Genomic DNA, 13,109 nt, shown 5'->3' with positions numbered 1-13,109 from the left:
TGATAATGATAGACGATATATATATATTTTTTTTGTTATTATATTTTTTGTAACATTATTTATTTTAACCATTGTATTACTTATAATATTTAATTTATTATTTAAACACTATGTTTTGTCTATTATTTTTTGAATAATTTTATATTAGATGATTTATTTTAACTATTACACTAATTAACATTGTAAAAGTATAATGTCTACTTAAGTATATTTTCTTATACTATTTTAAACTTGATTAAAAACATTTTAACAAATAGTATAAGATTAATAGTAGAATACTTAACACAAAATAATAGAATATAAATATGTTTATTTCTGATATTTTATATTTTTTAACTACTTTAACCCTTAATTTTATTGAATATTTATAATTTAATAAGTTAACTTTTAAGTTTTCAATTATCAACTACTAGTTAGTTTTTTAACTTCCAACTAGCATTTCAGTTAATTTTACCTAATATAACCTTAATTATGTCAAGTAAAAAGACAATTGATTTTATATTCAAACTCTGTCTCACACACGAGTTCTTTTGATCAAACTCTACACTACTAGAGAGTCATGGCAGAGGACAAAAAGCTTGAGAAGCAAGATCAGAATGTTGAACTTGAACCCCCTTCAATTGTAGTAGAAGATGTGTCAGAATGCCAATGTACGTCACCTGTGATTATAGATTATAGATAACCATCTCACCTAACTCCTATAAAAGATCCTCTACAATGCAGCACCATTGTCATAGAAGAGCTAATACCTCGTCTGTTTCAAAAGCTTAACATGTTATATGAAAGATCAAATTCTAGATTACTAAGTCATAGAAGAAACACTAATACCTTGTCATAAATTAACCATTTCAAAACAAAGCTTGAGATGTTAACTAACATTCAAAAGCTTAAGATATCATATGAAAGATCAAACTCTAGACAAGTCATAGAAGAACTAATACCTTGTCATAAATTAACCATTTCAAAACAAAGGTTGGGATGTTATATGAAAGTCATCAACTAACTTTCAAAAGCTTAAGATGTTATCTGAAAGATCAAACTCTAGACTACAAAGTCATAGAAGCACTAATACCTAGTCATAAATTAATATTTCAAAACAAAGCTTGAGATGTTATATGAAAGTCATCAACAAACTTTCAAAAGCTTAAAGATGTGTTATACTTATATGAAAGATCAAACTCTAGACTACCAAGTCATAGAAGCACCAATACCTTGTCATAATTAACTATTTCAAAAGCTTAAGATGTCATATGAAAGTACATGAATGATTTTATATTATATATTTAACATTAGTATTAACAATGAAAGAAAAATCCGGTTAGACAATTGATTTCTGAAATTATTAACTACAGTTATTATTTTACATTTATTTGACAAGGGAATGGCCTATTCTTTTCCTTCGAACATCAAATACTCTTAAGTTGGAAACAGAGGAATGTCATTAGACATATGTGATCACGATCTTTCAGTAAAAAACATAAAAGTAATGAAGCAGGATGATTAAAGTTTTAACATTCCAATAAGATTCACAATTTCAAGTAAATGCCTGGACTATAATGACAAATGAGAGCCATGCTTGCTAGTCACTTGTAGTCGTAGACAGGTCCCCATCCCTCGAGATGGTCACTTAAGTTGAGAATATCCAAACCAACTGTTCAATTCAACACCTAATTTCACTTCAAGTCTTTAGGAAAAAAGTTCAACTTTTACTGTTTGCGATTTGACAGAAAGAAGTAACAAAAAAAACACGTCATCAGTTCCTTCATATGTATTACAAGTTTTAAATGACTTCTTTCAAATATCAATGGTTAGAAAATGATGAAATAAATACCCAAAAAATCTACATCAATAATCCTCAAGCATATTATATAAGTAAACTAATAATACATTTTTATTCAAAATCTTAAAATTTAATTTATTAATTTTTTTTCAACTAATATGATATTTAACTTTTTCATTTTTATTAAATATGGAATTTCACTTCAGACTTTTTATTTAAATATAGAAAACCTTAACCATAAAAATGAGGCAGACTAGGCACTATAGCTGCACATGAGGAAAGGGCAACTCTCACGAGCACAGATTCGTGTTCAAAGAGATGGATGTTTCCTAGAAAACGACACCATGAAGGACCTTCCTTCTAAATCCTCATATGTGAACCATTGAAGGACAAAAAGCATGAATTGGATTGGATTGTCGTTTTGCTTAGTAACTAGGGAGGAATAAACTACCTCGGCATTAGCATTTGAAAATTTGGTCCATGTTAGTTTGGTATATTAGGCGCTATTCTTCTACATTTTTGTTTACGTTGTTCTATGACCACAACACAATGTTTACAATGTCAAGTTGTACGTGGGGATGGAAGATAGATTGCCCCAAAGCTAACAACCCCAAACTTATCCTAAGCACTTGTTAAAGAAAAACATTAAAGTAAAATAAAAGTGAGATTTTCTCTTGAATTAAAATCAACTTAATCATTTCAGCTTTTAAATAACTCAGTGTACAAATTCAAGTGTATATAAGTTGACTGTATCTTACGACAAACTCCTAATTCGTTATAATTTTTTAAAGTATTTATAGGAAAAAAAATTATTCAAATAATTAAGACATGTATATGTCAATAAAGGTTGATTTAGTTAGAAATAAATCAAATAATCAAACTCCTAATTGAAATTTTACTTCAAATTATATAATTACCTCTACAAGCTCTTCTTGAATAATGAAATTTGAGTTGATCATTGTAAGTTTTTAGGATCAACTCACATAAATTTTTATTTGATTTACGATAATTACACTGACATAAGAATTTAAGATCTTATACATACAATTATATTATCCAATCCTTCATCGTCCGGCTGATCCTAATGGTTTAGCTTACCTAAACTTTAATCATAAAAAAAAAAAAACAGTGAGCGTGGTTGTCATTCACGCAAGAACTACAAAGATAAATCATGCAATTATACAGAGACTGTGAATAAGCACATATATAGTGAGAATAATTATCATTCACGTGAGAACTATTAAAAAAAAATAATGCAATTATGGACGGTGAAAATAAAAAATTAATTAATAGTCACACTATCATTTAAAGTTAATTGGGTTGAGGTCAATTACCAGCCATTTAAAGCAAATTCCGTTAACCGTTAACAAACATGTTAGCTTAAAGCTAATTACTAACCATTCAAAGAATTATATATTTGAGCAATTGTGTAGCACAGCTAAGCCATATTTATATTTGTCTTGTTTGTTTTTATTATTCTCATTTCTCATCAACTGAACTTCCTTTACACTTTTAGAGATTATAATAGGCATGATGATCATCTCTGTTTTTGGAGTTCCACGTCGTGCAAAAGGAATCGCATTGTCTTTCAAATAGGGGATACATGAAATTTTAGAGTAAAATTGATTATGTATCAAAATCATAATTTTATTACCCAACTGTAAAGGCAAGTCAATTTTACTTTAGTGATAAAGAAAAATATCTACCAATATAATACATAATCACTGTATCAATATTAATGTATTCAAAAGCGAAAATCATCCGACCCAAAAAATTGTTACTAATTTTTATACTTGATTTGATGTTTATATTTGTGTCGAGGAATACTTTTTTTAAAAAATTTCTTGAGTAATGGCCATTGACGTTGCTATTGAAGGTGCCTCTCTCTCCGCCAGATTCGATTCCCACCCATCCATGTATTCTAAGAAAAAAAAACCGTTAGTTAAATTTGTCAAATTTAATAAAAATGATATTTTTATAACAATAAAAAAAATGATTTAGCGTCATGAATAAATTTGCATAGGATTTGGCTAATAGAAATTGACTAAAAAATTCAAAATATAAAGTAATAAATGAAACTTCTTTTAAAATTTAAGAAACTAAAAATAATATTTTAAATAAATATTTTTTAATAAATAGTATTAAATATTCTTCAATAAATTCATTTAAAGTATGTATTTCATTAGTAAGATTTATTTTTATCCCCTCTGTACTTGTATGTAAGCTACTTCTAATTGATTCAAACTTAGTAGAAAGTTTGTTAAAATTAGTTAATAATTTTAATTCATTAAAAAATCATTTAATTTTTAAAAATTACTCTTTTAAAAAATTCATCAACTACATTAATTTATTTTACCATTTTAATATCAAATTCATTAATTTCTTTTACCACTTTAGTTCTTTCCTCCAATTTTTTTTATTAATTTTTTCCTCGTCTTAATTATTTCTTTCATCCTCTCTTTAAAAGAGCGCTAGCTATTTGTATATTTATCTGTATTAAAAAACGATTATGTTAAAGTAAAATAATTAGTAATTAAAAAAATCCATTGGAAGATTAAAAGTTGTTAAATATAAAATTTATAAAAGACTAACAATATTTTTCTAAGAAAGTATATAATGCTTCATAAATTTTTAAAAGTGACATGTATAATATATATATATATAACGGTATTTTTTTTGTACATGATCTAAAATGGTATTTGTAAAAATATTGGGTGTAACTGTGTAAGAATGAGTTATAACCTTTTGTTGGTGGTTGAAAGGAGGAAAGAAAAAGAGATAGTGAGTTAAAATGTTTTTCCTAATAAAATAACAAAGATGAAAGTATATGATAAATAAAAGAAATCATTTGAAGAATGACAATAATAATGAAAATTTCATTTTCCAATGTTTACACCTTCAATATAAATAGTAGAAAATTTGAAATGCTAACATGTTCAAGCTAATATTATATAACAACTCGTAGACTTGGACCATCTTATTTTGCGGATGTGGGACAATTACAAAGATGCCTTTGGACACGCACAACTACAAGCCACTGAAGACGACAAAAGTGCCCATTATCAGACACAAACCTAAAATAATACCAATTCCAAATCCCTATGGAACTATCTTTTATTCTTTTTTTCATCAACGCCAAATTGCAGAAGAAAAATTACTGAAATTTCTAATAAATATTCTCTTCGAGTCTTTATAAGTTCTTTTATCTTGAAAAAATTAATTTATTGTGCTATATGTATAAAAATCACCTTCGAATTTCTTTCTCATCTTCTGCCTTTTCTAATTTTATCTTATATATCATAATTGTATGTTATCGAAGAAAAAAAATCTTATTTTTTTAATTGGTAGAGTTTATAACAGTTAATGTATATTATTCAACTTAACTGAATTAGACTTTTTGGTTGAAAAAATCTCAAATGAATCAAGATTACTAATATTAGGATAAATTGAGGAGATGATAATCATATTATAATGATTGCCTCATAACTTGCCTAAACAATAGTAACATGTGGAAATACTTCAAAATTTACTATAGAGTTAGATGTCCTGATTATAGTAGTTAAAACAAATATTATAATGACTAAAAATAACGAAGAGGAGAGAGTTATGTAATTACATTACACTCGACATTCGAGAAACAAGAGCTTAAAGATAAGTATTGTGTAATGTACATTGTACAGTAATCATTTTGGAATTCTTTGAATTTTGGCCTTTAATACTTTATCTGTTGTTAATTATAAGATTCTTTCAATTTCTATTAAAAAAATAATTATTGTATTAAATTTATTAATTATTTGTATTATACTTTTAAAATTATTCTTTTTTTATCTCCACTTACTTATTTCTCTTATTATTTAGAAAATAAAGATATGTAAAGAAAAAAATAATTAATATATTTAAAAATTATAAAAAAATCTTATAAAAATAACAAACAATTTTTTTTTAAAAAAAATCTTATAATTAAACACATTGGAATATATGAGTAGTATCAATGACTAATGTGTAGTCTCCTAATCCGATAAGGCTGAGATGCATTTATTAATTAAAAGTGAAATCTCTAAGACTCTAACTAAGAAGTACAATCGGTGAAAATTTAGGCCTTAATAAAGCTTATTTTAGATTAACAGAAGAAATAAGAACCTCTTAATCTAATTGAACAAGGGTCATGCTATCGAGAGATCAGATACTTCCCAGATAATTCCTCGGCAATAAATTAGTATGTACGTATACAACTAAAATTTCACATTAATTACTCCTTGAAATTGTATAGATGAAATTTTCTTTTGAATTTTTTTTTGTTATTCTCTGATCTTAATAACTTTCACTTTAGCCATTTCTAGTATAAACCTAATGAAAAATAAAATTAAAAATTACTATAAATAAATAATTTTACGAAATAAATTAGAACTACCAGAAAACTTTTAATGTCAAAAAGTAGAATACATAACTTAATTATACAATTTCAACACACAACTGATGATGTGCATCGAGTGGTAGTTTTTTTTAAAGATAGATATCTTTTCCTTTGAGCATTTTATTTATCATGATGACATTGATTGATATAGATTATTTATTAATTTTGTTAATAATTAATATTTATTAAAAAACTGACTGATCATCTTTACTAAAATGTTCAATTAATTTTTTTTATTCATAAAATTTGAACGCAAAAACTTTAAAATTAGTGGGCTGTGTGGATTGGTGGGTTGAACTTTTCAATCTAACCAAACCCATTTGAGCTTCTTACATAGGTTGACATGTTGGAGTTAAACATGTTTTATTATATCTAACTAAAATAATTTTATGTTATTTGATCCATATATTTAGTGATCATAGGTTAATTAAATGAAAAATTGAAAAAATAATTTGTAAACACATAATTATTCATGTGTGTCTTTTAAACATGATTACTGAATCAGTATTAGAAATTTTGAATATATGTTTACTATATTATCTAATTCGTTTAATCTCATAAACATTTACACAAAAAATAATTACAATTTAAATAAAAAATAATTACAATTTAAATAAATGGTGCGTGCACCGAAAAATGAAAAGATTTTTTATATTGTTATTCAGTTATAAATTATTATGTATGTAAGTTTATAAAGTTTAAATTAATTATTTTAAAAATTATAACTACCATTAATTTTTTTAATGGTTATCCGGGTATAACATTTATTTTTTAAACTCATTACATTTATATTAATAATTTAATTTCTGTTGACAAAAGCTATGCTGACATACGAAAATTTTAACACATGGTATCTTTTATCTATTAGTAACTGATTTTTTTTGTGTGTGTGGTGGCATAATTAAGCAAACCTTGTTTTGTTAGGTATGAGACATTTGGTCAAAGTCCCACTACGAGGAGTTGCAATTATAAATTTTCGCTAATTAAGAATTAGCTAGCCATTGTTTTCCTCAAGAAAGGTAAAGCCTATGTATTTTTATTTTTATTTTTTTCACATGCTGTCCAACAATGCTTTGCCTCATTAAGTTTTCTTTCTGTTCACTAATTAAATGGAAATTCAATTTAAAGGATGTGCATGGTGGACTGGTGGTAGACTCCAAACTTTGCAAATTAATATCGAAGGATATATTAACAATTAAATATGATTATACTAAAAAAGTGGCCTTTGTTGATAAAAAGAAGGGAAGACTGTGGAGCTTATCATTGACTTTATGGCTCAAATTGGTTGCACATGGGTGAGTAATGATATTCCTTAAACACATTATTATTAGTATATCTAAAAGGTTATATGTAAGCTAGACTTGGACAATAAACTAATCAACTGCTAAAATTTCCCTTCAAAGTCATAACTTTCTCAAATATATCATCCTAGCCAGACACCCATCATCATCTCATGAAATATCAGCAAATTAAAAAATGTTTCAAAGTGAAATTAACAAAAGCTAATTTATGTACTAATTAGTACTTTTGTAACTGCCTAGATGAAATTATCAGAAGGCAAAGCAATATTTTCCAAGTATAACTGAAAGTAAGGAATATAAACATTCAATGAAATTTAAATGCGGTCGGTAAATTAATTCCACTAAATGATCAATTTACTAACTGACTGTAACTAATTACCCGTGCAATAAGTTTGATTATGATTGGTGTAATTGGACGTTATAATATCATGTGAGTTTGTTTAATCTTATTTCTTGAAAAAAAAATATTTATTTTAATAAAATAAGTACGGTAATTTTTTTTAAAGTATTTATTTAAACTATTTATGCTCGAAAAGAGTTGTATTCTCTTTATTTTTTTAATGTTTTGTGTGAACTGTTTGTGATTAAAAAATTATTTTCTCTTTATTTAGAGAAATAAATCTTATATATTTTTAAGTATTTATTTTAAAAAAATAAATTTAAACAAACTATCTCATAATATAATCAAATATTATAAATGAACTTTTTTTTATCTTTAGAAATCGAATAAAGAGATTTACAAAAATTCACTAACCCAAAGTTAAACCCATTGACATAGATGAGCCATATATATTCCCAATGTAAAAGAATATGTAAAAATGTAAAAGGAATTAAAAAAAAAACAAATGTATAATAATTTGTTTTTTTTATGAGAAGGATGTTAAACTTTGTTCGCGCTTTGTAGACAAAAACGGTCTTTACTCACCAGCATATTGTTGGTCCAGATAAAATTAAACTAGAATTCTTTAAATAAATCTCAAATTCGAGTCACGTAATTAAGTTCTCAAAAGTAAGTTGCTTTTGTTTTTACAAGAACTCGAACTTACATTATATTATTACAAATTAAGTTTTCAATCTTAAATATGTTTTTTTTTGTTCTAGTAATATGTAGTTTTACCATTTTTTAATATTTTTTTAAAAATAAATTATTGACTATTTTTAAAATTTTCTTTTACTTGAAGATTTCTTTAAACCCTAACTTTAATTACATTAATTATTTTATTTTAATCCTCAGTCATTCATGGTTTTATTTTATTATATTGCTGTTTTAAAATATATTCCTTTCACACTAAATCTAAACTACATATAATTTATAGTTATTTATTTGAGTAAATTGTGTATATTTATCTTGTAATTTTAAAATTTACTTTATATTATATATATGTATATATATATATATATATATATATATATATATATCATTTAAATATAAAAAAACAATTGTTTGACATACATAATATTTGCTTATTTTCTTTTATTAATTAGACAATAAAACGAATTTTCATACATTAGTTGATCGCCTTGCTAATTTTTTTTCGCTTATCAAAAAAAAAAAATCGGAATTTTTGTTTTCACAATATTAAATCTAAAAAAAAAGTAGGAGCAGAAGTTGTAGAGCATGCAGCCAAATGAAGAATGAATTGACTGGGCATAGCACACCCACATAATTACTGATGATAAATATAAGTAGTTTATTCTTAAAGATCTTAGCTTCTATAGGATAATCATCAAAGAGGGCATGGAGCTCCTCCCACCTGTAATGATCATCAAAATGTGCAACTGATCAATTCATATGAACTTTTTTTTTTCTTTCCTCCTTTGGGCTGATAAAAAATAATGAGAAAGACTAATAGATAAAGTTATACTATGGATTCTATATCTTAATAGATTGTGTGGAGGGTCTATTTGTGAGATAAGTTCCACGTTCATGTACTATCCCATAATTTGATAGAAAGGGTCACATGCAGCAACTTTGGACTATATGGGGTTTATTCCTATGCGTTCTGGACACAATATTAAAATTTATTTTGGCTAATTCTAAACAAAGCATAACTAATCTGATTGGAGAAATAATCATGAAATGGGGTATCTAGGAGAACATGCTTATCATTAGTCATTTGGATTTCTAATTATGCCACCCACTGATAATATAAGAGAAATTCTCTTTTAATATTTTACCCAAAAATAATATATATATATATATATTACATATTAATATTATTACATCCATATTTAATTTCTCCCATCATTTGAAATTCATTTATCACAAAATCGCTTCTTCTCGCAGAAAAGGGATATGAAATAAAAATCATTAATAAAAAAATATATTTAAAATTGAATAAATTTTCAGTAAAAAGTACCAATGTTTAGCCCGCATTTGACATAAATAAAATGCACTTTGTGAAGGTTCAAAGCCCCCTTTAAGAGTCAGTCAGTGATGGATTATGTAACCCAGGGTGCCCCTTCATTGCTACTTTTTCACTTTCTGTTAGATTACTCAATTATGAGACCACTGTATGGCAGATTATGAAAGCTAGAAACTTGCATATATATGTTGGATAAAGCAACAAAGCTTCAAGAAGGTTAAAATATAAGATAACTATTATAACACATGCATTTCCTCTTTTATTTTAGTTTTATCCCATTTTTTCTTTATTAAGATCACTATTATAACGCATGCATTTCCTCTTTTATTTTAGTTTTATCCCATTTTTTCTTTATTTCTTATTTTATATATATATATATATATATATATATATATATATATATATATCACATTATTTTTTCTTCTTCTAATTTCTCTTTCTTTTAGCTACACATATCTTAAAAATATAGGATATGTGTTAAATATTTAATTTCTAAGAAATAAAAAAGGTAGCATGTGAACACTCATTCATACAAAGAAAAACTAACTCACAAGTCATTCATTTGAATGAAACTAAACTCAATTTTCTTAAATAAAACTTTATGTTTGAATCTTATGAATGAAACATGTCATTGAGAGGAAATATTTTACTAAATATCACTATTCAGATTGTTTGATAAAGATTGATGTCATGGTAAAAATATAAAGAAGAACTTATATTATGGTAATTGGAGTATAATTTGGTCTGAATACTTAAATCAAAATTTTATATTTGAACCTTATCTAATAAAAAAATATAATTAAAAAAACTTTCACTAAAAATAATCAATAAAGTTCTTGATCGATATAAATTAATTATGAACAAAATTAATAAATATTATCGTACAAATGCATGTTAAATAATACAAGAGGGGCAAGATGGGAAAATAAAATAGAATAGAATGGGGGCAGAAACGACAATTTCCGCAACAATGTCTCTTATTTAAACCACACAGGCTCGAGCCCACAACAAAACAAACCCACCAAACCCAAAGAGATAGAAAGGATTTAAAGACCGAAATAGAAACAGAAACACCTCCTTTCAGTTTCACTACCTTCTTCTTCTTCTTCTTCTTCTTCCTGCACAACAACGCAATAACGATGAATCCGCGCACGACGTCGTCGTCGAAGGCGAAGAAAAAGCAAACGACAACGACGCAGGAGTCGCCGCACCAAAGGGCATCATCATCATGGGGAGGGAGGTACCTCGGCGTGCGGCGGAGGCCGTGGGGTCGGTACGCGGCGGAGATTCGCGACCCTTCCACGAAGGAGCGGCACTGGCTCGGCACGTTCGACACCGCCGACGAGGCCGCGCTGGCGTACGACAGAGCCGCACGTGCCATGCGGGGCTCACGTGCCCGCACCAACTTCGTCTACGCCGACACCACCCCCGGCTCCTCCGTCACCCCCATCATTTCACCCGACCAACCACAACCCGACCCGGTTCTTTCATTCGACCCGTTTTCCCTCCTCGCCTTCCCCTCCGGTTCTTATTCTGCCAGCGTGGCAGCTTCTCAGTTTAGCCAACAACAACAACAACCAGATAATAATAATAATAATAATATTATTAACAATAGCAATAATAATAAAGATAGCACGATAGAGCTTCCTCCGTTGCCACCGGATATTACTAGCTCCGTGGGTTATGAAGGGTTTTACAATAATGATGGAGGGTATTATTGGGAGGAGGATGATAATTACTTGCATAATCCAATGTTTAGCACAATGCCAGCAGTGTCAGACAATGTGGCTGCAGCAGCAGGGTCGTCTCAAGTTTTTGATTTTGGAAACTCCTCTTTTTTCTTCTGATCAGACACTATCCGTAAAGGCAATGCATGCTCATGATGCTGTGTACTAGAGTTAGTTTTGTGGTTCTCTGTGAGTTTTTTTTTTTTTTGGCCATTTGGGTCGTGGAATGTGTGTCAACTAGAAGATGTAGTGATTGTGAATGGGAGAATTATTGTCTTATTTTAGGCCTCAGAAGTTTGTCTTCGTGTGTGTGAGTTTAATGTGTGTAATGTGTTGGGTGACTTTTGTATTGCGACTTCTCCCTCTTGGAGATGCGCGCAAAGGGTACGGATGGATCTAATGGTGAATATGACGATGATTTTACGTTGCATATCTTCACATTTTTAATGATAAATTGCTTTAAAAATTATGTTTTTCACCCTATGTTTCCGTTATGGATAATGTTTGTAGACACACTCACACACCAAATGCTAGTTTGAGAGAGAGAAAGAAATATTGTAAGGAGGAGCGATAACCAAAAACGTTTCCTTAATTTCAATGATCAACGGAAGAGTCTAAGTTTATTGTATGCATTTATAAAAAAAAGTTAGGATTTTATTTTAAAATCTTGTTTATATCGGAGAACATCCAAGAGAGAGAACATATCACCTTACTTAATTTCCAGCCTTGGCTCAGTGTGAAGTTGGACTTGGTACAAGATAAGTATGCATTGTTATCATTAAGTCTTAACGGTATTGAATGCATACTAACTTGATAGTATAATTATTCTCTTAAGATGGTTGGATATGGTATTTGCCCGATAGACTCGGTTGGTCATTGAGTTGATCAGGAGACCTACATGTGAAATAAGTTCACTCAGGTTATTAGTTGGATAATTTGTGGGTTACTGATTGTTGAGCCCTTCACCTTAAGTGTGAGTTGGCTCTCCTAAAATAAAGTTGGTCGGATCCACATTCTTATTATCATCAATAAGTAAGAGTTTGGGTTTTAAAAATCCTTGTTTTCATGAAATGATTATCATACAAGGAAAGGTATAAAGGTAAATATAAAAGTGTCAAAATCGTAAAATAGAAAAGGGAAAAAACTTTTTCAATTAATCAAACTTCTGTTGCTCATTTTATTCACTAATTCTATTTTCTAATCTGATATAGTTATTTACTACATATGGTAGTAAATATAATTACAAGTGGAGGGGGCATATTATGACTATTTTTTCATATATATACAGCAATGTAATTAAAATAGTTCCTAGTATAATCTTTAAAGCAAAATTCATAACTATTAAAAATGTTTGCATATATAATTAGTATTATTATTTCAATATAGGTGTATTTGTACGGTACTGTGAACAAATATATTTTTTAAAAAAATTGGCCCAATTAATTGTTATTAGCATTGGAATCAATTCTTTTATTTTGTATAGGAATATTACTTTTGAAAAGGATAAATTATTAATGGAAA

General features: G+C 27.8%; 1 protein-coding gene across 1 annotated transcript; it reads left to right on the top strand.

Annotated features, from left to right (window-relative positions):
• Positions 1-10,876: 10,876 nt before the first annotated feature.
• LOC100792421 (ethylene-responsive transcription factor LEP) lies at positions 10,877-12,206 on the top strand. Its single transcript, XM_014768825.3, has one exon. It carries the CDS (start codon positions 11,001-11,003, stop codon positions 11,706-11,708), a length of 708 nt encoding a protein of 235 aa, XP_014624311.1. The 5' UTR covers positions 10,877-11,000; the 3' UTR covers positions 11,709-12,206.
• The last annotated feature ends 903 nt before the right edge of the window (positions 12,207-13,109 follow it).

The sequence above is a fragment of the Glycine max genome, chromosome 16, assembly GCF_000004515.6.
Source record: "Glycine max cultivar Williams 82 chromosome 16, Glycine_max_v4.0, whole genome shotgun sequence".
Lineage (NCBI taxonomy): Eukaryota > Viridiplantae > Streptophyta > Magnoliopsida > Fabales > Fabaceae > Glycine > Glycine max.
This window is presented reverse-complemented; position numbering and strand designations above follow the sequence as displayed.